At 51.8% G+C, this 24,802-nt stretch overlaps 1 protein-coding gene across 3 annotated transcripts in view; it reads left to right on the top strand.

Moving 5' to 3' along the window:
- Positions 1-24,332, top strand: part of LOC147099613 (chaperone Ric-8A-like) — a 37,458-nt gene extending 13,126 nt beyond the window's left edge. The window contains exons 3-12 of one of the 3 annotated variants that reach the window (XM_085969869.1): positions 659-676; positions 2,277-2,369; positions 6,786-7,403; positions 11,479-11,573; positions 12,742-12,892; positions 14,350-14,445; positions 15,063-15,207; positions 17,378-17,522; positions 17,693-17,812; positions 20,769-24,332. In XM_085969869.1, coding sequence (XP_085825995.1) covers positions 659-676; positions 2,277-2,369; positions 6,786-7,403; positions 11,479-11,573; positions 12,742-12,892; positions 14,350-14,445; positions 15,063-15,207; positions 17,378-17,522; positions 17,693-17,812; positions 20,769-20,892 — 1,605 coding nt within the window. In that variant the 3' untranslated portion in view covers positions 20,893-24,332. The remainder of the gene's footprint in view (positions 1-658; positions 677-2,276; positions 2,370-6,785; positions 7,404-11,478; positions 11,574-12,741; positions 12,893-14,349; positions 14,446-15,062; positions 15,208-17,377; positions 17,523-17,692; positions 17,813-20,768) is intronic. The other 2 variants (XM_085969870.1, XM_085969871.1) reach the window with 2 other exon arrangements.
- Positions 24,333-24,802: the final 470 nt, after the last annotated feature.

Genomic DNA, 24,802 nt, shown 5'->3' with positions numbered 1-24,802 from the left:
TCAAAATAATTGTGCTTTTTAAAAAAAAATTGTTCAAACACTTTTGTTTACTCGTTATAAAAATATCGGATGTGTGGGGCGGGGAGGGGGGGTGCGGGGGAAGGCTGTTTGACCGACAGTCAAGAATCAACCAATTGGGTAACGAAGAGTCTGTTCGCTTTCCGATTGGCCGTGGGGAGGCGGGACGTCGCGAGGGTGGGCCAATGGTGGGAGTGCTGGGGGGAGGGGGGGACGGGGCGGTTGGAGGCAGGAGGTCATGTGATGAAAGCTCCAGGAATACGTCCCAACCAGAGTTGGCGACACATACAAGCGATGCGCGTTAGTCCTCCCGTGAGCGACACTTTTCAATCCAACAGCCTTCGGATTTAATAAGAATGGTGCGATTATTAGTTGGGCAGGTGGCTGAGAGCCTGAGAGTAAAACTGGACAAAATACGGCCAGCCAGCCATTCTTAAAGAAGAACCCAGCTCAGCCATCTCGCTAACTCACCAATAGCCCGTTAGCGACTCAGACCTTCGAGATCCCCCTGTTTGTGAGGACCACCCAGCAACCTGTGGACGAGGACACTGTCGGAAACTGAAATCTTACAATGCGGTGTCTTTTAAAAATTTGTTTAATTGTTTCACATGTTTACTCCCTCGCATCGTTATCTTGGCAGCTCAAAAAACTGGAAGAGGTAAAGAAATCCCTTTGCTTCGTAGCTGTCGGCTCTGGCGGCTAGGCAATGGCAAAGCGTAGCGTTGCACTGCTCCCTCCCTCCCTCCATCCCTCCATCCAGTGATCTAGAGCAGTCTACCCCGGTCTGTCGTTCCCAAGTCTCCCATTCGCTTGCTGCACTGTACTATTGTGACTCTGCTCTTCTGGTCTTTCGCTGACGGCAAGTTGGTCTGTATTTATTCTCTCGGTTGAGCCACTGACCTGAATCTTGACATTCATGTGGAAATGACTTATGAAATAATACTGGGCGGCCTGCTGGTGGCGCTGTCCAGGGAGAGTATAAATACTCGGGCATGGACCCAGCTTGCTCAGGACATTCTTTAACAGGAACTAGTGAAGGACACAACTAGACCTCCATGTTGAAAAACAGTTGATTAAAGCTTTGTTTAACGCTTAGACCAAGTGCCTAGTAGTTTTCTTACATCAGTACCGTTCACCTCAAATGAGCTCAAAATGCACCAACAATGTTTTCTTAGTGACTAATATATTGAGGAAAGGCAATCCCTCTGTTGACTGTGATGGATGGATTGAGGACTGAGTTTCCCTTTCAAGGCCTCAGCTCATCCGCTGCTGAAACCCTCACCCCTGCCTTTGTTACCTCCAGACTCGACTATTCCAACACACTCCTGGCCGGCCTCCCACATTCCACCCTACATAACCTTGAGGCCATCCAAAGCTCTGCTGCCCGTGTCCTAACTCGCACCGAGTCCCGTTCACCCATCACCCCTGTGCTCGCTGACCTACACTGGCTCCCGGTTAAGCAACACCTCGATTTCAGAATTCTCATCCTTGTTTTCAAATCCCTCCATGGCTTCACCCCTTCCCTATCTCTGTAATCTCCTCCAGCCCCACAAACCCCCCGAGATATCTGCGCTCCTCTAATTCTGCCCTCTTGAGCATCCCTGATTATAATCACTCAACCATTGGTGGCCGTGCCTTCTGTTACCTGGGCCCTGAGCTCTGGAATTCCCTCCCTAAACCTCTCCGCCTCGCTCTCTCTCTCCTCCTTTAAGACGCTCTTTAAAACCAACCACTTTGACCCACCTGCCCTAATATCTCCTTATGTGGCTCGGTGTCAAATTTTGTTTGATAATTGCTCCTGTGAAGCGCCTCGGGACGTTTTACTACATTAAAGGCGCTATATAAATACAAGTTGTTGTTTTGTTGGTGAATGGGATCTAAAATTGAGCCTGGTTGTTAGTGAGGACAGAATACTGAGCTACAAACTCTTTTGTCGCCCTCCAATTTTTTTTCTGCGGGGGGGATGGGGTCACTGATCCACTGGCGCGGGCACTACATGAGAGAACGCAGGGTTTGCCGTGAGATGGAAGACCTGTCGCTGTTATTTAAAGCCAGCGTGTCTTTAACCGGTGTGGTGAAATATAAATTTCAAGCGTTATTCTTTATGTTTAAACTGCTATTTCTTGGTCCTGTCCCCTGCCCACCCCGCCCCGAGAGTCGGGCAATGTAAAGCTCGGAGTCTGTCTCTGTTTGTTCTTTCCTGTCCCCGCCTTTTCTTTCAACCTGTTCATTTGCTTCCCTCCTGTTGCTGAGCGTAGTTTAGGATAATGAAACATAAGCAGCAGTTTTCCAGCTCGGATTCCGATTCTGATTCTGACCAATTTGAGGACCGGGATGTGAAGCTGAGAGAGGTAAGAGACAGGCCCACCGTTCCCAAGCTGCCTGAGTAGGGGATAGTCTCAGGATTTTTATTATTATTTAGGTCGTTTTTGTTTTCTGTGCCCTCCCTGGCCTTCACATCTCCGGAACCAAGCATGCAGCCCTCTCCTGAACCCTGCCAACACCCCTTGTGTGTGGTTTGTTTTATCCGTTCATGGGATGTGGGCGTCGCTGGCAAGGCCGGCATTTATTGCCCATCCCTAGTTTCCCCTCGAGAAGGTGGTGGTGAGCCGCCTTCTTGAACCGCTGCAGTCCGTGTGGTGAAGGTACTCCCACAGTGCTGTTAGGGAGGGAGTTCCAGGATTTTGACCCAGCGGCGATGAAGGAACGGCCGATATATTTTCAAGTCGGGATGGTGTGTGACTTGGAGGGGAACTTGGAGGTGGTGGTGTTCCCATGCGCCTGCTGCCCTTGTCCTTCTAGGTGGAAGAGGTCACAGGTTTGGGAGGTGCTGCCGAAGAAGCCTTGGCGAGTTGCTGCAGTGCATCTTGTAGATGGTCCACACTGCAGCCACAGTGCGACGGTGGTGGAGGGAGTGAATGTTTAGGGATATGGAGCCAAGGCAGGTGGATGGAGTTAGGATGCAGATCAGCCATGATCTCATTGAATGGCGGAACAGGCTCGAGGGGCCTGAATGGCCTCCGCCTGTTCCTATTTGACTACCCGACTATATCTATGTGTCCCACCCTCTACCTCTATATTTTTGTCTTTGTCTTTCACCCACTCGCCATTTGTCCCTTGCCCACTTTCACTCCGTCCATCTCTGTCTCCTGCCCTCTGTCTCTCTCCAGCTTGTAGCTGAAGGAACCGGGAACGTCAGTGGGTAATTGGTTGCAGTGTGAAGCAAATCCGATTCGGATTCAGCTCGCGGCCGACTGATAACAGTTCAGAACAATTTTGTTTTTTTGGACAAGGCTTCTCGAGATCAAGTGGAGCGGTTCAGCTCTCGTCGGTCAGACTCGCTCCAGCTCAGCCTCTTCAGCTGCTCCACAAACCTGACGGAAGGTCATTAGCATTAACAACCAGCCGCTCCGACCTTTAACCCAACCCGGAATAAAGGGGATTGTGTGGAATTCTACCTAATCCCAAAATGACAAGGACGACCTCGGGACGTCCCAAAACGCCACTGAATTGTTTGGGGGGTGAGGCCCACTGTTCGTCCAGTGAACCACACAAGCCAACAGGTCCCACCTCAGCGCCCAGGGCCGTGCTGAGTTCGCTACTCTCGATCGGGGTCCCAAAGCGCTTCACAGCCAATGAAGGACTTTTTTGAAGCGTAGTCGCTGTCATAATGCAGGAAACGCGGCAGCCAACTTGCGCACAGCAAGCTCCCACAAACAGCGATGATATAAGATCATCTGTTTTTTAATGAGGTTGGTTCATAGAATCTTACAGCACAGAAGGAGGCCATTCGGCCCGTCATGCCTGTGCCGGCTCTTGGAATTGGATGTAATATCTCCAAATTTGCAGACAACACAAAGCTGGGTGGGAGGGTAAGCTGCGAGGAGGATGTCATGAAACTCCAGTGCGATTTGGACAGGTTGGGTGATTGGGCAGAAACATGGCAAATGCACTATAATGTGGATAAATGTGAGGTTATCCACTTTGGTGGCAAAAACAGGAAGGCAGATTATTATTTGAATGGCAATAGATTGGGAGAAGGGGAAGTGCAAAGAGACCTGGGTGTTCTTGTGCACCAGTCGCTGAAGGTAAGCATGCAGGTGTAGCAGGCGGTTAAGAAGGCAAATGGTATGTTGGCCTTCGTAGCAAGAGGGTTCGAGTACAGGAACAAGGATGTCTTGCTACAGTTGTACAGGGCCTTGGTGAGACCGCACCTTGAGTATTGTGTGCAGTTTTGGTCGCCTTATCTGAGGAAGGACGTTCTTGCCATGGAAGGAGTGCAGCGAAGATTCACCAGGCTGATACCTGGGATGGCAGGAATGACGTATGAGGAGAGATTGTGTCGATTGGGCTTATACTCACTGGAGTTTAGAAGATTGAGAGGGGATCTCATCGAAACCTATAAAATTCTGTCAGGCCTGGACAGACTAGATGCTGGAAGGATATTCCCGATGGTCGGGGAGTCCAGAACCAGGGGTCATAGTCTAAGGTTAAGGGGTAGGACATTTAGGACTGAAATGAGGAGGAATTTCTTCACCCAGAGAGTGGTGAACCTGTGGAATTCTCTGCCACAGAGGGCGGTGGAGGCCAGTTCATTAAATATATTCAAAAAAGAGTTGGATATATTTCTTAAGACTAAAGGGATCAAGGGATATGGGGAAAAGGCAGGGACCGGGTACTGAATTTGAATGATCAGCCATGATCTCATTGAATGGCGGAGCAGGCTCGAAGGGCCGAATGGCCTACTCCTGCTCCTATCTTCTATGTTTCTATGTTTATGTTTCTATGTTTGAAAGGGCTGTCCAATGTAGTCTCACACTCGACTTTTCCACATAACCCTGCCAATTAGTCCTCATCAAGTACATGTCCAATTGCCTTTTGACAGTTCCTCTGGGATCTGATTCCCCTTTCAGGCAGTGCGTTCCAGATCATAACAACCCTCTCCCTGCGAAGAAATTTCTCCTCATTTCCCCTCTAGTTCTGTTGCCAATAATTTTAAATCTATGACCTCTGGTTACCGACCCACTTGCTGGAGGAAATCGTTTCTTCCTACTTGCTCTATCAAAAACCCTTCATAATTTTGAACACCCCTATTAGGTTGAGGGATAAATATTAACCCAGAACGCCGGGGAGAACTCCCCCCCTGCTCTTCTTCGAAATAGTGGCCGCGGGATCCTTTACGTCCACCCTGAGAGGGCAGACGGGGCCTCGGTTTAAGGCGCAATGGTCTCAAGTTCACTTTGTTGAGGAACCTAGCTCGACGGTCATTGTGCAGGACACCACCAAGTGGAAAGGTCTAGGAGAAAAGGCAAGGGTAAACCAATGGGTAGAAGCTTGGCGATGCTAATCTTGGGTTTTAAGGGCCTGTCGGTTGTAGAAGGGAAGACTGAAGGAGATGAGGAGCATTATAACGCAACATAAAATGGGGTCCATGGTCAGACGGAGTCTCCTATCTTTGCAACCTGCACCTTTATGCCAGTCGTGTCTGAGATAGCCTCAGAGTTGACCGTTACCCTCTTGCTGTGATGTCAGTCACTGATGATCAGGAATGGGTTAGAACGTCAAGAAAGGTCTAATCTGCCGCTCAGTATTACATAGAATTTACAGCACGTAAACAGGCCATTCGGCCCAACTGGTCCATGCCGGTGTTTATGCCCCACACGAGCCTCCTCCCACCTTGCGTTATCTCAGCCTATCAACATATCCTACTCCTTTCTCCCTCGTGTTTATCCAGCCTCCCCTTAAACGCTTCTGTGCGATTCGCCTCAACCACTCCCTGTGGTAGCGAGTTCATAAAACTCTTTGTAAAGAAGTTTCTCCTGAATTCCTTATTGGATTTATTGACTAGCTTATATTTATGGCCCCTAGTTCTGGTCTCCCCCACAAGTGGCCCAACCATCTTCAGCTGCTTCATCAATGACCTTCCCTCCAACGTAAGGTCAGAAATGGGGATGTTCGCTGATGACTGCACAGTGTTCAGCGCCATTCACAACTCCACAGATAATGAAGCAGTCCATGCCCGCATGCAACAAGACCTGGACGGCGTTCAGGCTTGGGGTGATAAGTGGCAGGTAATATTCGCGCCACACAAGTGCCAGGACAAAGCAGCCCGCTTGATTGGCACCCCATCCACCACCTTAAACATTCACTCCCTCCACCACCGGCGCACCGTGGCTGCAGTGTGCACCATCTACAAGATGCACTGCAGCAACTCGCCAAGGCTTCTTCGGCAGCACCTCCCAAACCCGCGACCTCTACCACCTAGAAGGACAAGGGCAGCAGGCGCATGGGAACACCACCACCTCCAAGTACCCCTCCAAGTCACGCACCATCCCGACTTAGAAATATATCGGCCGATCCTTCATCGTCGCTGGGTCAAAATCCTGGAACTCCCTCCCTAACAGCACTGTGGGAGCACCTTCACCACACGGACTGCAGCGGTTCAAGAAGGCAGCTCGCCACCACCTTCTCAAGGGGCGACTAGGGATGGGCAATAAATGCTGGGCCTCGCCAGCGACGCCCACATCCCATAAACAAATTTTAAAAGAAGGGAACACCTTCTCTACGTCTACCCTATTTAACCCCTTCGTAATTTTAAAGACCTCTATCAGGTCACCCCTCAGCCTTCTCTTTTCTAGAGAAAGGAGCCCCCGCCTCTTCGTTCTTTACTGATAGGTTTAACCTCTCAGTTCTGGTATCGTCCTTCTCCAGTGCCTCGATATCCTTTCTGCGCAATAACTCCCGCTCCTTCTCTGGTTTCCTTTCAGAAAGTTGGTGAGTTGGTGATCAAGTTCTTGGAACGGGACCTTCAACCGTCCTGCCAGCTGGTCAGCCTGGAGGCTGTCCGCATCCTCTCCAGGGACAAGCACGCCCTGGCGCCCTTCGCCACGCGCGAGACCATGCGGGCGCTGGCGCAACTGGCTGGCATCGAGTACACGGAGGAGCGCGGGCCCCGGGAGGCCCTGGACGGCGAGGTCGTCTCCGAGGCGTTGAAGTGCCTCTGCAACACCGTCTACAACAGCGCGGCAGCCCAGGAGGTGGCGGGGGAGATCCGCCTGGTCCAGGGGCTGGCCAAGCGGCTGAAGCTGGACGGCGGCGGCACGGCCAGCGGGCGCGACGCCAGGTTCTACGAGCTGCGGCTGATGTTCCTGCTGACGGCGCTGCGTGTCGACGTGCGGCGGCAGCTCGCCCGCGAGCTCCACGGCGTGGCCCTGCTGACTGATGTGCTGGAGGCTGCGCTCGACCTCCGATGGCTGGACGTGCACGAGGTGGCGACCGCCCGCGGCGGACCGGCGCTTCGGCGCGAGGAGACCGATCGCGCGATGGAGGTCCTGAAAATCCTCTTCAACGTTACCTTTGACACCAGCAGGCGACAGGTGGACGAGGCAAGGAATAGTGGTCTTATTCCTGAGTGGGCGCACGCGCGAAACCACCGAGGGGAAGGGGCGGGGTGACCTTTATCGACTCGTCGCCCAGTGATTAATAAAAAGAAAGCCTTGCATTTATACAACATAGACGAGTTAATGGCACAAATAACTACATATGGGTATGATCTTGTGGCCATTACAGAAACATGGCTGCAGGGTGACAATGCCTGGGAATTAAACATACCAGGTTATTCAACGATCAGGAAGGACAGGCAGGAAGGAAGGGGAGGTGGGGTGGCTATGTTAATAAAGGAAGGAATCACTGTAATACAGAGAAATGATATTGGGTCAAAAGATCAGGATAATGAAACAGTTTGGGTGGAGATAAGGAATAATAAGGGGAAAAAAACACGAGTGGGCGTAGTCTATAGGCCTCCGAACAGTGGCAACTCTGTTGGACGGAGTATCAATCAGGAAATAGTTGAGGCTTGTAATAAGGGAACATCTATAATTATGGGGGATTTTAACTATCATATTAATTGGACAAATCAAATTGGGCAGGGCTGCCTTGAGGATGAGTTCATTGAGTGTATTAGGGATGGGTTTCTTGAGCAGTATGTAACTGAACCGACCAGGGGGCAAGCAACCTTAGATCTGGTCCTGTGTAACGAGACAGGATTAATTAAAAATGTCCTAGTAAAGGATCCCCTTGGAATGAGTGACCATAACATGGTTGAATTCCATATTCAATTAGAGGGTGAGAAGGTTGGATCTCAAACAAGCGTGCTAAGCTTGAATAAAGGAGACTATGAAGGTATGAGAGCGGGATTGAGTAGAGTGGATTGGGAAAATAGATTAAAGGGTAAGACGATACATGATCAGTGGTGTACATTTAAGGAGTTATTTTACAACTTCCAAAAAATATATATTCCACTGAGAAGAAAAGGGTGTAAAAGAAAAGACAGCCATCCGTGGCTAAGTAAAGAAATTAAGGATAGTATTCGACTAAAAACAAGGGCATATAAGGTAGCCAAATCTAGTGGGAGGATAGAGGATTGGGAAAACTTTAAAAGACAGCAAAAAATAACAAAAAGATTGATTAAGAAAGGGAAGATAGATTATGAAAGTAAATTAGCAAAAAATATAAAAACAGATAGTAAGAGTTTTTATAGTTATATAAAAAGAAAAAGGGTGGCTAAAGTAAATGTTGGTCCCTTAGAGGATGAGACCGAGAAATTAATGGTGGGAAATATGGAGATGGCAAAAACACTGAATGAATATTTTATATCAGTCTTTACAGTAGAAGACACTAAGAATATCCCAACACTGGACAAATAGGGGGGGAGGAGCTAAACACGATCAAAATCACTAAGGAAGTGGTACTCGGTAAAATAATGGGACTCAAGGCGGATAAATCACCTGGACCTGATGGCTTACATCCAAGGGTCTTGAGGGAAGTGGCAGTAGGGATTGTGGATGCATTGGTAATAATTTTCCAAAACTCCCTGGACTCGGCAAAGGTCCCGGCAGACTGGAAAACTGCTAATGTAACACCCTTATTTAAAAAGGGCAGTAGACAGAAGGCTGGAAACTATAGACCGGTTAGCCTAACATCTGTGGTAGGTAAAATGTTGGAGTCCATTATTAAGGAGACAGTAACAGGACATTTGGATAATCATAATTTAATAGGACAAAGTCAGCATGGTTTTATGAAGGGGAAGTCATGTTTGACAAATTTGCTGGAGTTCTTTGAGGAAGTAACATATAGGGTGGATAAAGGGGAACCAGTGGACGTAGTGTATTTAGACTTCCAAAAGGCATTTGACAAGGTGCCACACAAAAGATTATTGCTTAAGATAAAAAATCACGGGATTGGGGTTAATATTCTGGCATGGATAGAGGATTGGCTATCTAACAGAAGGCAGAGAGTTGGGATAAATGGTTCATTCTCAGACTGGCAATCAGTAACCAGTGGTGTTCCGCAGGGGTCAGTGCTGGGTCCCCAACTCTTTACAATCTATATTAACGATTTGGAGGAGGGGACCGAGTGTAACATATCAAAGTTTGCAGATGATACTAAGATGGGAGGGAAAGTAGTGAGTGAGGAGGACATAAAAAACCTGCAAGGGGACATAGACAGGCTAAGTAAGTGGGCAGAGATTTGGCAGATGGAATACAATACTGGAAAGTGTGAGGTTATGCACTTTGGCAGGAAAAATCGTAGAGCAAGTTATTATCTTAATGGCAAGAAACTGGAAAGTACTGAAGTACAAAGGGATCTGGGGGTCCTGGTGCACGAAACTCAAAAGGTTAGTATGCAGGTGCAGCAAGTGATTAAGAAGGCCAATGGAATGTTGGCTTTCATTGCTAGGGGGATAGAATATAAAAATAGGGAGGTATTGCTTCAGTTGTACAAGGTATTGGTGAGACCGCACCTGGAATACTGCATACAGTTTTGGTGTCCATACTTAGGAAAGGACATACTTGCTCTCGAGTCAGTACAAAGAAGGTTCACTCGGTTAATCCCGGGGATATGGGGATGGACATATGAGGAGAGGTTGAGTAGATTGGGACTCTACTCATTGGAGTTCAGAAGAATGAGAGGCGATCTTATTGAAACATATAAGATTGTGAAGGGGTTGGATCGGGTGGATGCGGGGAAGATGTTCCCGATGATGGGTGAAACTAGAACTAGGGGGCATAGTCTTAGAATAAGGGGCTGCTCTTTCAAAACTGAGATGAGGAGGAACTACTTCACTCAGAGGGTGGTAGGTCCATGGAATATGCTGCCCCAAAAAGCTGTAGAAGCTACATCATTACATAAATTTAAAACAGAAATAGGCAGTTTCCTAGAAGTAAAGGGAATTAAGGGTTACGGGGAGCGGGCAGGAATTTGGACATGAGTCTAGGTTCGGATCGGTCATGGCCCTGTGGGTAGCGGAGCGGGCCCAGGGGCCGTGTAGCCTGATCCTGCTCCTATTTCGTGTGTCTAATTCTGTTAGATTCAGGAGATGGTTCTGTGATAGTGGATTGGCGGTTAGGATCAGATCAGCCATGATCTTATTGAATGGCGGAGCAGGCTCGAGGGGCCGATTGGCCTACTCCTGCTCCTAGTTCTTATGTTCTTACAGCGCGCAAAGACGTCCCAAAGCGCTTTACAGCCAACAAAGTATTTTTGAAGTGTAGTCACTGTTGTAATGTGGGAAACACAGCAGCCAATTTGCGCACAGCAAGCTCCCACAAACAGCAGTGTGATAAATGACCAAATCATCTATTTTTAGTGATGTTGGTTAAGGGGTAAATATTTGGTCCAGGATACCGGTGAGACCTCCCCTGCTCTTCTTCGAAATAGTGCCAGGGGATCTTTTACATCCACCTGAGAGAGCAGACGGGGCCTCAGTTCAACGTCTCATCTGCAAGACGGCACCTCCGACAGTGCGGCGCTCCCTCAGTACTGCCCCTCCGACAGTGCGGCGCTCCCTCAGTACAGCCCCTCTGACAGTGCGGCGCTCCCTCAGTACTGCCCCTCCGACAGTGCGGCGCTCCCTCAGTACTGCCCCTCCGACACTGCAGCACTCCCTCAGTACTGCCCCTCCGACAGTGCGGCGCTCCCTCAGTACTGCCCCTCCGACAGTGTGGCGCTCCCTCAGTACTGCCCCTCTGACAGTGCGGCGTGCCCTCAGCACTGCCCCTCCGACAGTGCGGCACTCCCTCAGTACTGCCCCTCCGACAGTGCGGCACTCCCTCAGTACTGCCCCTCCGACAGTGCGGCACTCCCTCAGTACTGCCCCTCCGACAGTGCGGCACTCCCTCAGTACTGCCCCTCCGACAGTACGGCTCTCCCTCAGTACTGCCCCTCCGACAGTGCAGCACTCCCTCAGTACTGCCCCCCCGACAGTGCAGCACTCCCTCAGTACTGCCCCCCCGACAGTGCAGCGCTCCCTCAGTGCTGCCCCTCCGACAGTGCTGCAAGCACATTAAACCTTCCCACGTTAATGTCAGCAATTTTGGCGTCTGTGACATTTGCCCTCTGCGGGGAGCGAGAATGTCCTCTGTCCACCCGGTTTCTAACTGTTCTACTTTGTGCCAACAGGAAGATGCAGCTCTCTATCGGCACCTAGCGGCCATCCTGCGCCACTGTTTGTTCACTGACAGTGACAGCAAGGAGCGGACACAGGAATTCCACGGGTAAGATGCCGCAGATCAGAAAGGTCACGCGCTCATTTTCCTCTGAATCTTATTTGTCTTGTTTGAAAAGACGGCTTTGGTTTATTTTTAAAATTTATATTTTGCCCCCTTCCTGCTCGAGAGCACGCAGATCCTTTCTGGGGGCTGTAGTTCCGTAGCATCTCACCCCCACCCTCCCCAACTGTCTATTCACGGGGTGAGCCGAAAGAATGAACGTGCATTTATATAGCGCCTTTCACGACCACAGCCAATGTAGTACATTTGAAGTGTCGTCACTGTAGGGAAAGGCGGCAGCCGGTTTGCGCACCCCAGGTTATGAGTGGCAGCGGGCTGTTCGACCTTGAGGAGCGTCACAGTCCCGCCCTCACCCGAACTCCATTCGTTGCAGCAAGGGGGGGGGGGGGCGAGTGCGGGGGCGGTGGGTGGGTGGTCACTGGATAGGAACCCCGGCTGATTCTTCATTTAATCTCCTAGCCCAGGAAGTGGGTAGAAGCTGATCAGGCTGTGATTGGACGAGCTTCAGTCGCCATCGAAAGCTTAGAAGGAGTTGGATATATTTCTTAAGGCTAAAGGGATCAAGGGATATGGGGAGAAGGCAGGGACAGGGTACTGAATTTGGATGATCAGCCATGATCTCATTGAATGGCGGAGTGGGCTCGAGGGGCCGAATGGCCTACTCCTGCTCCTATATTCTATGTTTCTATGTCGGAGTGGAAGGCAGGTGCAAGAGGTGGGGCTTGGAAAGAAAGAACGAACTTGCATTTCTGTAACCCCTTTCACGACCTCAGGACGTCCCAAAGCGCTTTACAGCCTATGAACTACTTTTGAAGTGTGGTCGCTGTTGTAATGTAGGAAACCCGGCAGCCAATTTGCGCACAGCAAGCTCCCACAAGCAGCAATGTGATAATGACCAGATCATGTGTGGGGTTTTATTTAGTGATGTTGGTTGAGGGATAAATATTGGCCCCAGGACACCGGGGAGAACATCCCTTCTCTTCCAATAGTGGCTGTCCACCTCAGAGGGCAGACAGGGCCTTGGCCTAATGTATCGGTGGTAATGGAAGATTATAATAAGCTGTCTGATAGTGAGGGGGGGGGGGGCATCTGTTGGTATAATTGGGTCTTGAGATTTTGTACTGACTTCCCCCCCCCCTTCCACTCTCCTCAGCCATACAGTCAACCTCTTGGTCAATCTGCCTCTGATGTGCTTGGATGTGCTCCTCGCTCCGAAGGTTGAGCCAGGATCCGCGGAGTACATGGGGATCAACATGGACACAGTGGAGATTCTGCTGGACTTCATGGACAAGAGGTTGGACAGGGTAAGGGTGCGGGACAGGGAAAGGCCAAAGGGCAGAGGTCACTGACGTAGGAAAACTACTGAGCTCTTGGTTTGTGTATAAAACAAGGCTTTAATCAACTGTTTCACAACCATGAGATTCTAGTTACATCACTAGTTCCTGGTTACAGAAACATCCTGAGCAAGCTGGGCCCACGCCCGAGTATTTATACTTTCCTTGGACGGCGCCACCAGCTGGCCGCCCAGTGTTATCTCATGAGTCATTTCTACATGAATGGTAAGATTCATGACAGTCACCAGGGGTAAGATTAGCAAATCCAGGGGGGAGCAGGGAATATCTGGTCACGATGGTCCAGCCATCGCGAGATGTGTGGGAGGCTCGCTGGACCAGCGGGTCTCTTCCTGCCCGGTTCGTTCGAATGCAGCAAGACCTGAGCACTGAATCCTTTCCCTCCATTATGGTGGCCACACATGATGCCATGTGACTTAAGGGGAACGCCACCACCTCCAAGTCACACGCCATCCCGGCTTGGTAATATATCGGTCGTTCCTTCATCGTCGCTGGGTCAAAATCCTGGAACTCCCTCCCTAACAGCACTGTGGGAGCACCTTCACCACACGGACTGCAGCGGTTCAAGAAGGCGGCTCACCACCACCTTCTCAAGGGGCAACTAGGGATGGGCAATAAATGCTGGGCCTGGCTAGCGACGCCCACATCCCGTGAATAAATAATAAAACAAAAGTTCTCTTTTGTGTCCGTGACTAAGTTTATTTTTGATTGAAGTTGAACACTGTTGATGTATTATACGAACATACGAACTAGGAGCAGGAGTCGGCCCCTCGAGCCTGCTCCGCCATTCAATAAGATCATGGCTGATCCGATTACTCCACATTCCCGCCTACCCCCGATAACCTTTCACCCCCTTGCTCATCAAGAATCTATCTACCTCTGCCTTAAAAATATTCAAAGACTCTGCTTCCACCGCCCTCTGAGGAAGAGAGTTCCAAAGACTCACCACCCTCTGTGAGAAAAAATTTCTCCTCATCTCTGTCTTAAATGGGCAACCCCTTATTTTTAAACAGTGACCCCCTAGTTCTCGGTTCTCCCACTGCTGGAAGTGTTTGACCCCCTCAGGAAAGCAGCACTGTGGCCCCTAGCAGTGGCCTGAGGGAAACGTACGCAGATGACAACGTGCCCTCAACAGAGTCAGTGACCCAGGGCGTTTTATTGAGCGAGGTGGGAGGGGGGAGAGACGCAAGAGAGGTAAGGAAGAAATGGAAGATGTTGCGGAGAGATACGGGGGCATGAAATAGCAGCGGGGTGACTCTGGAAGCTGGGCTTGGTTCGATGGACGAGGCCTCGCATGTTGTCTCCTCACACTTGCCGGCGACCTGTGACCCCCCCCCGGGGGTCACTAACGGGCGGGTCTCGGTCCTTGGACGCTGCTGCATAATGCCTTTCCCAACCTCTCCCCTCAGGGTCTGAAGCTGAGGGAAACACTGACTCCGGTTCTCAACCTGCTGACAGAGAGCTCGCGTTACCACCGGGAGACTCGCAAGTTCCTGCGCGCGAGGGTAAGAGCGGCTCGCAAAACGTTTTACTGTAACGACGAGAGCGACTTGCATTTATAGAGCGCCGCTAATGCCCCGCGGCGCTTCACAGGAGCGATTATCAGACAAAACTTGGCGCCGAGCCACGTAAGGAGATATCGGGACAGGTGACCAAAAGCTTGGGTCAAAGAGGTCGGTTTTCAGGAGCGTCTTAAAGGAGGAGAGAGAGGCGGAGAGGTTTAGGGAGGGAATTCCAGAGCTCGGGGCCCAGGCAGCTGAAGGCAAGGCCACCAATGGTGGAGCGATTAAAATCAGGGATGGTCAAGAGGCCAGAATTGGAGGAGCGCAGAGATCTCGGAGGGTTGTGGGGGCTGGAGGAGGTTACAGAGATAGAGAGGAGGCGAGGCCGTGAAAGGATTTGAAAACAAAGATGGAGAATTTTAAAATTGAGGCGTTGCCGGACAGGGATCCAGTGTAGGTCAGCGAGCTCAGGGGTGGAGGTGGTGGAGGGTGAACGGGACTGGGTGTGAATCAGGATACAGGGCAGCCAAGTTTTGGACGAGCAAGGATAGAGGGTGCAAGTCGAGGCTGCGGCCTGATTTTGTTTCTCTTCTCCGCAACCCCCTCCCTCCCCCCCACAGGTCCTGCCCCCATTGCGGGACGTGAAGAACCGGCCTGAGGTGGGGGAAGCCCTGCGCAACAAGTTGGTCCGCCTGATGACGCACATCAACACTGACGTGAAGCACTGCGCCGCGGAGTTCCTCTTCGTGCTGTGCAAGGAGAACGGTGAGTAACCACGGCGATGGGGAGGGGACGAAGTCCCACCCCCCCGCAACCCCCCCCACCCCCCGGACCACCACCCCTCCCACGTGGGAGTTTCTCTAATTACATCGAATAGAATTGCATCAAATTTTACAGTAGGCTATTCGTCCCCTCTGGTCTGTGCCGGTGTTTATGTGGCGCAGTGGGCAGCACCCTCGCCTCTTGAGTCAGAAGGTTGTGGGTTCGAGTCCCACTCCAGAGACTTGAGCACGAAAATCCAGGCTGTTGCTCCCAGTGCAATACTGAGGGAGCACGGCACTGTCAGAGGGGCAGTATTGAGGAAGAGCCACACTGTCAGAGGGGCAGTACTGAGGGAGCACTGCACTGTCGGAGGGGCAGTACTGAGGGAGCGCCGCACTGTCAGAGGGGCAGTACTGAGGGAGCGCTGCACTGTTGGAGGGGCAGTACTGAGGGAGCGCTGCACTGTCGGAGGGGCAGTACTGAGGGAGCGCTGCACTGTCGGAGGGAGAGTACTGAGGGAGCGCCGCACTGTCAGAGGGGCAGTACTGAGGGAGCGCCGCACTGTCGGAGGGGCAGTACTGAGGGAGCGCCGCACTGTCGGAGGGGCAGTACTGAGGGAGCGCCGCACTGTTGGAGGGGCAGTTCTGAGGGAGCGCCGCACTGTCGGAGGGGCAGTACTGAGGGAGCGCCGCACTGTCGGAGGGGCAGTACTGAGGGAGCGCCGCACTGTCGGAGGGGCAGTACTGAGGGAGCGCCGCACTGTCGGAGGGGCAGTACTGAGGGAGCGCCGCACTGTCGGAGGGGCAGTACTGAGGGAGCGCCGCACTGTCGGAGGGGCAGTACTGAGGGAGCGCCGCACTGTCGGAGGGGCAGTACTGAGGGAGCGCTGCACTGCCGGAGGGGCAGTACTGAGGGAGCGCTGCACTGTCGGAGGTGCAGTACTGAGGGAGCGCCGCACTGTCGGAGGGGCAGTACTGAGGGAGCGCCGCACTGTCGGAGGGGCAGTTCTGAGGGAGCGCCGCACTGTCGGAGGGGCAGTACCGAGGGAGCGCCGCACTGTCGGAGGGGCAGTACTGAGGGAGCGCCGCACTGTCGGAGGTGCCGTCTTTTGGACGAGACATTAAACCGAGGGCCCGTCAGCTCTCTCAGGTGGACGTAACAGATCCAATGGCCACTATTTTGAAGAAGAGCAGGGGGAGTTATCCCCGTCGTCCTGGGGCCAATATTTATCCCTCAATCAACATCACTAAAAAAAAACAGATGATCTGGTCATTATCACTGCTGTTTGTGGGAGCTTGCTGTGCGCAAATTGGCTGCCGCGTTTCCCACATTACAACAGCGACTACACTTCAAAAAGTCCTTCATTGGCTGTGAAGCGCTTTGGGATGTCCCGAGGTCGTGAAAGGCGCTATAGAAATGCAAGTCTTTCTTTATCGTCCACACGAGTCTCCTCCCACCTTACCTCCGCCTCCAGGCCCCGCCCCCCGCACACCCCGCATCGACCCAGAGGTTCGGCTGAGGATCTGCGCCGATATCATCGCTACTCCTGAACCAGCCACAAGGAGGAGCAGGAGAGCAGCCTCGGTGCTTCACCTGCTGAACTCCCAACTCCCAACTTATCCTCCCGCTGGAGATGTGTAACCAGCTCACAAGTTGGCCATGTGGGGAATTGCAGGGGCGAAAGACGTAGAGCGAGGGCTAGTGCAGTGCATGGGGGGGTGGACCGAGGGAGGGAGGGGCAGACCATGTCGCGGCTTCAGGACGCAGGGGCATCAGAGGCAGCATAGTGGGCCGGGGGCTGAGGAGCGAGGGGCCAGAGGAGGTGTGGGTGATATGCCCGGTGATGGACAGTATTCTCTCTCTCTGTCCCCCTCTCTCCGTCTACCCTTATCTGTCCCTCTCCTCCTCCTTCTCTGCCCCCTTTCTCCCTCTCTCACTCCCTCCCTCTCTCTCTCCTCCTCTCAGTCTCTCCCCATCTCTCTCTCTCACTCTCTCTCTCTCCCCCTCTCTCCCCCTCACTCTCTCTCCCTCCCTCTCGCTCTTCCCCTCACTCTCTCTCTCTCTCCCTCTCCCCCTCTCTCTCTTTACCCCCTCCCCCTCTCTCTCCCCCCTCCCTCTCCCTCTCTCTCTCTCCCCCTCACTCTCTGACACCGTGTTCCCTCTCCCCCCGCAGTATCCCGTTTCGTGAAGTACACCGGATACGGGAATGCTGCTGGGCTGTTGGCAGCTCGAGGACTCCTGGGAGGAGGAAGAGGAGAAGGAAAATATTCCGAGGAAGAGGACACGGACACGGAGGAATACAAAGAGGCGAAACCGAAGTGAGCAAACTCCGGGGGCAGCCAGCGATCGGAAATTGAAATCAGACCCCGGCGGGTGCGGGGGAGGGGTGGTGACTGGGCGACTCGCGGTGTGCCTGTCCCTTTAAATACCGATCATTGAGCTTCTTCTCCCCATCCCTCTGCCCCCCCCCTCCCCTCCCCTCCCACAGTATAAACCCAGTGACAGGACGAGTGGAGGAGAAGCTCCCGAACCCCATGGAGGGAATGACAGATGAGCAGAAGGAACATGAGGCCATGAAACTCGTCAGTATGTTCGACAAGCTGTCCAGGTAGGCTCGAGAGCAGCGCTAGCACATGAAACGTCTGGCAAGGCGGTGATCGGGTTCAGCGCACTTCCCCACCACGTTCCTTACACCCCATTCCTATTCCTGACCCCCCCCCCCCGCCCCCCACTCTCCCATTCCTGGCATTGGGTAGACTAGGCCTATACCCTCTGGAGTTTAGACGAATAAGAGGTGATCTCATTGAAACATAAGATTCTGAAGGGGATTGACAGGGTAGATGCAGGGAGGATGTTTCCCCTGGCTGGGGAGTCTAGAACCAGGGGTCACAGTCTCTGGATAAGGGGTCGGCCATTCAGGACTGAGATGAGGAGGAATTTCTTCACTCAGAGGGTGGTGAATCTTTGGAATTCTCTGCCCCAGAGGGCTGTGGATGCTCAGTCGTTGAGTATATTCAAGGCTGAGATCGATAGATTTTTGGACTCTAGGGGAATCGAGGGATATGAAGATCGGGTAGGAAGGTGGAGTTGAGGTCGAAGATCAGCCATGGTCTTATTGAATGGCGGAGCAGGCTCGAGGGGCCGAATGGCTGACTCCTGCTCCTAACTCTTATGTTCTGACCCCATTCTCCCATTCCTGAAGCCACGTCCCCATTCCTGACCTCGCTCTCCCATTCCTGACCCCCAATTCTGACCCCCACACCACTTCTTACCTCTTGCTCCCGTTCCGGACCCCTCCCAACTATTCCTGACTCCCCTTGCCCCCCGCTCCCATTCTTTATCCACAGATGGGCTGAGCCTGTCTCTGCTGCCTGTGAGGGTCCTACACGAATCGCGTCTGCCGGTCCCGGATCAGTTCCTTGAGGCCCGCGGTACCACACTGCTCCTAACGTGACATTAAGGAGAAGTAATCCTGCTGCACCAGTCCTGGGAGTGTGCATCGCACTATTGTGCACTGCCAGCCCCTGACTATCCGTTAATTAACCTCCATGCAGTGGGGGGCTCGGAGTGGGCAATATTGTAATGTGCACTCCAGGGGCACACCAGAAATTCTCCCCCCACCCCACCTCCCTCCACATTGGCAACCTCAGTCAGAGAGACCCAGGGCACCTGCTCTGGGAAATGGGAAGTGACATAAGAAAACTACTAGGCACTTGGTCTAAGCGTTAAACAAAGCTTTAATCAACTGTTTTACAACATGGAGGTCTAGTTGTGTCCTTCACTAGTTCCTGTTAAGAATGTCCTGCGCAAGCTGGGCCCGTGCCCGAGTATTTATACTCTCCCTGGACAGCGCCACCCGCAGGCCACTCAGTATTATTTCATAAGTCTTTCTTTCATAGAAACATAGAAACATAGAAGACAGGAGCAGGAGTAGGCCATTCGGCCCCTCGAGCCTGCTCCGCCATTCAATGCGATCATGGCTGATCATCCAAATTCAGTACCCTGTCCCTGCCTTCTCCCCATATCCCTTGATCCCTTTAGCCTTAAGAAATATATCCAACTCCTTCTTGAATATATTTAATGAATTGGCCTCTACTGCCTTCTGTGGTAGAGAATTCCACAGGTTCACCACTCTCTGGGTGAAGAAATTCCTCCTCATTTCTGTCCTAAATGGCTTACCCCTTATCCTTAGACTGTGACCCCTGGTTCTGGAATGACTGATTCATGTCAGGAAGTGTCTCGCTGATTCAGCAATTGGCACCGTGAGATTTTTTCTTTATTCGTTCCTGGGATGTGGGCGTCGCTGGCGAGGCCCAGCATTTATTGCCCATCCCTAGTTGCCCCTTGAGAAGGTGGTGGTGAGCCGCCTTCTTGAACCGCTGCAGTCCGTGTGGTCCTCGTTGCACTCGGACTCAGACCTGGAACTGGACTGAAACGATACGAAAGAAATGTAAATAACCTGTGGAAAGAGGGAAAGCAGTGACCTCCCACTGATGGCCCCCAGCTAGAGATTGGGGCAGTGTGACAGGCATGGACATACTGTGAAGCAAACTCCTTGAAGGGTAAAATAAACACGCACAAAAGCATGAGATGTTAAACTAAGGAACAGTGCTGTTAGGGAGGGAGTTCCAGGATTTTGACCCAGCGACGATGAAGGAACAGCCGATACATTTCCAAGTCAGGATGGTGTGTGACTGGGAGGGGAACTTGGAGCTGATGGTGGAGGTTGGGTGTGAGACACACTGAGGGGGAGGGGGCAGCGTTTTACTCCCTCCCTTTCCCCAACAAGAACCTGGACAGGGAACGCACGGCGCGAACCTTCGGCGATGGAAATGGAAGCTTGTCCCAGTTCCCTGCCCTGCCTTCCCTTTCCTGGACGAGCACAACCTTCAGACACGGGAACGTGGTAACGGTAGGTTGCTATGGAAAAGGGACGACTGTTTCTCCTTGTTGGTGTTACAGTCTCACATAAGTTATTCTAAATGATAAATGAATGGAACCACTATGTTCAGTGGGCTCCGCACCTGAGGAAAGATAGATTGTCCTCGGAGGGGGAGCAGCACAGATTCACCAGAACGATACCCGGGAATAAAGGGTTAAATTATGAGGACAGGTTGAATAGACTGGGCTTGTGTTCACTCGAGTTTAGAAGATTAAGGGGTGACCTAATTGAACCGTTTAAGGTATTTGACAGGGTAGATCGAGAGAGAAACTATTTCCTCTGGTGGGGGGGAGTCCAGAACAAGGGGGCAGAACCTTAAAATTAGAGCCAGGCCGTTCGGGGGTGATGTCAGGAAGCACGTCCTAACACAAAGGGTGGTGGAAATCTGGAACTCTCCCCCAAAAAGCTGGGGGTGGGGAAGTGCAATTGAAAATGTTAAAACTGAGATTGATAGATTTGTTGGGGGGCATGGGTATTAAGGGGTACAGAACCAAGGCGGGTAGATGGAGTTAAGATCCAGACCAGCCATGATCTCACTGAATGGCGGCGCAGGCTCGAGGGGCCGAATGGCCTCCTCCCGTTCCCATGTTCCTGATGCACGTTTATTTCTACTTCCGGACAGGGAACAGATTATCCAACCGATGGGTGTAGGCTGTGATGGGAAGCTCACCCCGTTGGACGCGACGGTGCAGCAAGTGGCGGAACAGATCTCGTTGCACTCGGACTCAGACCTGGAACTGGACTGAAACGATACGAAAGAAATGTAAATAATCTGTGGAAAGAGGGAAAGCAGTGACCTCCCACTGATGGACCCCAGCTAGAGATTGGGGCAGTGTGACAGGCATGGATATACTGTGAAGCAAACTCCTTGAAGGGTAAAATAAACGCGCACACAAAAGCATGAGATGTTAAACTAAGGAACTAAGGTTCAACGGGGTCCGTAGGGTCCCTTTAGCGATGGGAAGGGAGAGCTGCGCAATGGATAAATCTTGACTTTGGTCCTTGCTCCAGTCTCTGCTTTGTGCAGCCTCTTTACATCTCAGTCACAGCGTTGGGTCTCTTCCCCAGGGTTGCTAACATTTGTCAAGCCCAAAGCTTGCAGTCAAGAGGAAGCTTATCTTGCAATTAGTCAACCTTCACTCACCTCGGAGTTCTAACCCCTCTTTGGGTGGCAATTCTCCTGGGGGGGTGAAATTGGTCTTTACCAGTCGTGCGGAGATCGTGCGCGGAGTAAAACCGGCTCGCGATTCAGTATGAGCGTGTTTCACACTACTGGCGAAGACTTATTTACTCCCCCCAGCCTCCCCGTCTCTATTGTTTCCTCCTTTAAGACGCTTCTTAGAACCTACCTCTTTGACCAACTGTCCTAATAAGGGAAATATTCGGTTGCTTTGCGCCTCCCGTTATGCGCCCGAAGAGGGCGCTAATGGGGCGCAAAGCAACTAGCGCCCGGGCGCGGCAATGTTTGCGCCGCTCGCGAGATTGACCAGACATTTTGCGGCAGCGCTAAACACTACCGCCACGATCTCCTGCGCCGGCAGATCGTGACGTCAGTCGAGCGTGCAACGCCCCGGAGCGGATATTGAGTGGCGCCCCCTGCCTTTCCGCCTGCCGCTAGCAACGGCAGGTTGAGGGGAGCGTTTTGCAGTCGGGAAGGGACTGGGGGAGCGCTATTTAAAGGCGACCGCTTCCTGCCTTTTTTTGTCGGTGACATTTTTGCACCACGCATTCTGAGAGAGAGAGAGAGACTTCTGGAGAGATTCAACGCTGTGTGAAGGAGTTTTGGGTACTGAGCAGCACTTTGCAGGTTTATTTTGATTTGACCTTCCTTGCATCGATTTAGAAGAGACTATGGGGGCTGCACTCTGAGCTCTTTCCCTGGACCTCTCCATTGTTCTTTCCAGCAGATTTGATGTACAGGTCTCTCCAGGCCAAGATTCAAGGCTGCAATGAGCAGGGTGTGGACGGAGAGCAAGATCGACCCTCCCCTTTAAGAACTGGCCGGCGCCAGTGTGTTTGTTCCATTGCTGACTGACATCACATGAGCTTCGCCAGCGCTCTGAGGTAGCTCCTCGGCGTTAGCGCCTTAAGACAGGTGTGTAGCGCCTGATTTAGCGCTCAAATCACCTCCAGGGCGATAGAAGCCAAGTTTGCAGTCAGAGGCGATAATTAGCGCCAGGCGCTAAACTTTGTGCCCGGCCGATAATCGCGCCCCAAACGGGGCGATACCGGATTTCTCCCCAAATATCTCTTTATCTGGCTCGGTGTCAAATGTTGTTTGACAATCGCTCCTGTGAAGCGCCTTGGGACGTTTTACTACGTTAAAGGCGCTATATAAATGCAAGGTGTTGTTGCTACCCTTATGGCCATTGTTCTTCCCTTGACCCTCCTCACACCTAGCGCACTCTCCCTCCTCCCTGTGCAAACCAAGACTCACTGCTCCATCTCCTACTAGGGTGCATGCTCCCCCCCCGCCATGGCCCTCGAGCTCGGAACTCCGTCCCTCCCTCGATTTTCCCTGCCTTCCTCCCACCTGCATGCCCGCACCCTGCAGGCTTTGAAAATCCGAGTTCGGCGTTAAGCCGTCGGCACTTCCCGCTTGACCTTGTGCGCTAACGCCGAGGAGCGAGGCGCTACCGCAGAGCGCGGGCGAAGCTCAGGTGATGTCAGTCAGCAATGGAACACAGACACACTGGCGCCAGCCAGTTCTTAAAGGGGAGGGTCGATCTTGCTCTCCATCCGCCCCCTGCCTTTCCGCCTGCCGCTAGCAACGACAGGTTGAGGGGAGTGCTTTGCAGTCGGGAAGGGACTGGGGGGGGAGCGCTGTTTAAAGGCGGCCGCTTCCTGCCTTTTTTTGTCGGCGACATTTTTGCATCACGCATTCTGAGAGAGAGACTTCTGGAGAGATTCAACGCTGTGTTGAGGGGTTTTGGGTACTGAGCAGCACTTTGCAGGTTCATTTTGATTTGACCTTCCTTGTATCTATTTAGAAGAGACTATGGGGGCTGCACTCTGAGCTCATTCCTTGGACCTCTCCATTGTTCTTTCCAGCAGATTTGATGTACAGGTCTCTCCAGGCCGAGATTCCCGCTGGGATCGTGCACTTGACCTCTCACCACGGGTTCTCAGTAATAAATGGTAACAAAATGGGGCAGGACGGGGGGGTTAGGCATTTGTGCGCCAGTTCTGACGTGTGTTTTGTCGCTGGTGAAAATGAAGCTGGAAACGAGACACCCAAGTGCAATAGAAAGAAAGAACTCGCATTTCTATAGCACCTTTCCCATCCCAAAGCACTTTATAGCCAAGGAAGTACTTTTTTGAAGTGTAGTCCCTGCTGTAATGTAGGAAACGCGACAGTCAATTTGCGCACAGCAAGCTCCCACAAACAGCAATGTGATAAATGACCAGATCATTTTATTTTTAGCGATGTTAGTTGAGAGTACGAGTCAGCCTAGATTTTTGTGCTCAAGTCTCTGGAGTGGGGAGACTTGAACCCACGACCTTCTGACTCACAGGTTAGAGGCGCTGACCCACTGAGTCATAGCGGACAGCATTAAACTAGTCGGGAGAAAAGGGTCTTCAATATTAAAAAAACAAAACTGTTGGGGTCTGACACAAGAAAACTACTAGGCACTTGGTCTAAGCGTTAAACAAAGCTTTAATCAACTGTTTTACAACATGGAGGTCTAGTTGTGTCCTTCACTAGTTCCTGTTAAGAATGTCCTGCGCAAGCTGGGCCCATGCCCGAGTATTTATACTCTCCCTGGACAGCGCCACCCGCAGGCCGCTCAGTATTATTTCATAAGTCTTTCATGAATGACTGATTCATGTCAGGGTCTATTTTACCTTTTACTGATTTCTAGATCACTAAATCTGGGCTGTATGAATAAAACCAGCCTCCAATGAACTGCACTGTTGGTCACATCGCCCCCGCCTCCTGTAAATATTTCACAGTTGGACTGCCTCTTGCCTGGTATCTGTTAAACTGCAATAGCCTGGTGTCCACAGTTTGCAATGAAAATGGCCATTAAAAGGTGCACAGGACATCCTCAGTAGTTTCAGTATTCCCATGTTAGACTCTTTTTAAATTTATACTGTCGATGTACACAGGGTGTAGAATATGACATGTTTGGTCAAATGTCTTTATCCCCTTGCTGTGGAATTTAATAAACAGTTGCATTTACAACCCTTTGTGTGTTCACTTATTTGCACGCTCTGTTGTGAGCAGGCTGGTCCTATAAACCTGTCATAGAATGGTTACAGCGCGGAAGGAAGCCATTCGGCCCTTCGAACATTCTTCATGTGTTCCCCGCGAGCGCAAGTCACAGGAGTGGGGCTTGAACCCACGACCTTCTGCCTTAGAGGCGAGAGTGCGACCCCCCCCCTGCTGCTGATCGGTCTTTCCGTTAAGCTGCGCGGCCGCACAGCTGCCTGCTGTTCCCACGCAGCCCGGGACTGGCTGTTCAAATGTGCAAAACTTTCAAAGGATAGCAGAGCCCGTTAAAGGGACCACGCAACCAAAAGAAAATTAGGGGGAACATTGCTGCTGACACCACATTAAGCAGAGAAAGAAAGACTTGCATTTCTATAGCGCCTTTCACGACCACCGGACGTCTCAAAGCGCTTTACAGCCAATGAAGTACTTTTTGAAGTGGA

This window comes from Somniosus microcephalus, chromosome 28 (genome assembly GCF_052327205.1).
Source record: "Somniosus microcephalus isolate GS21.2 chromosome 28, FLI_Smic_1.0, whole genome shotgun sequence".
Lineage (NCBI taxonomy): Eukaryota > Metazoa > Chordata > Chondrichthyes > Squaliformes > Somniosidae > Somniosus > Somniosus microcephalus.
The sequence above is the reverse complement of the archived record's forward strand: the minus strand, read 5'-3'. Positions and strand labels throughout refer to the sequence as shown.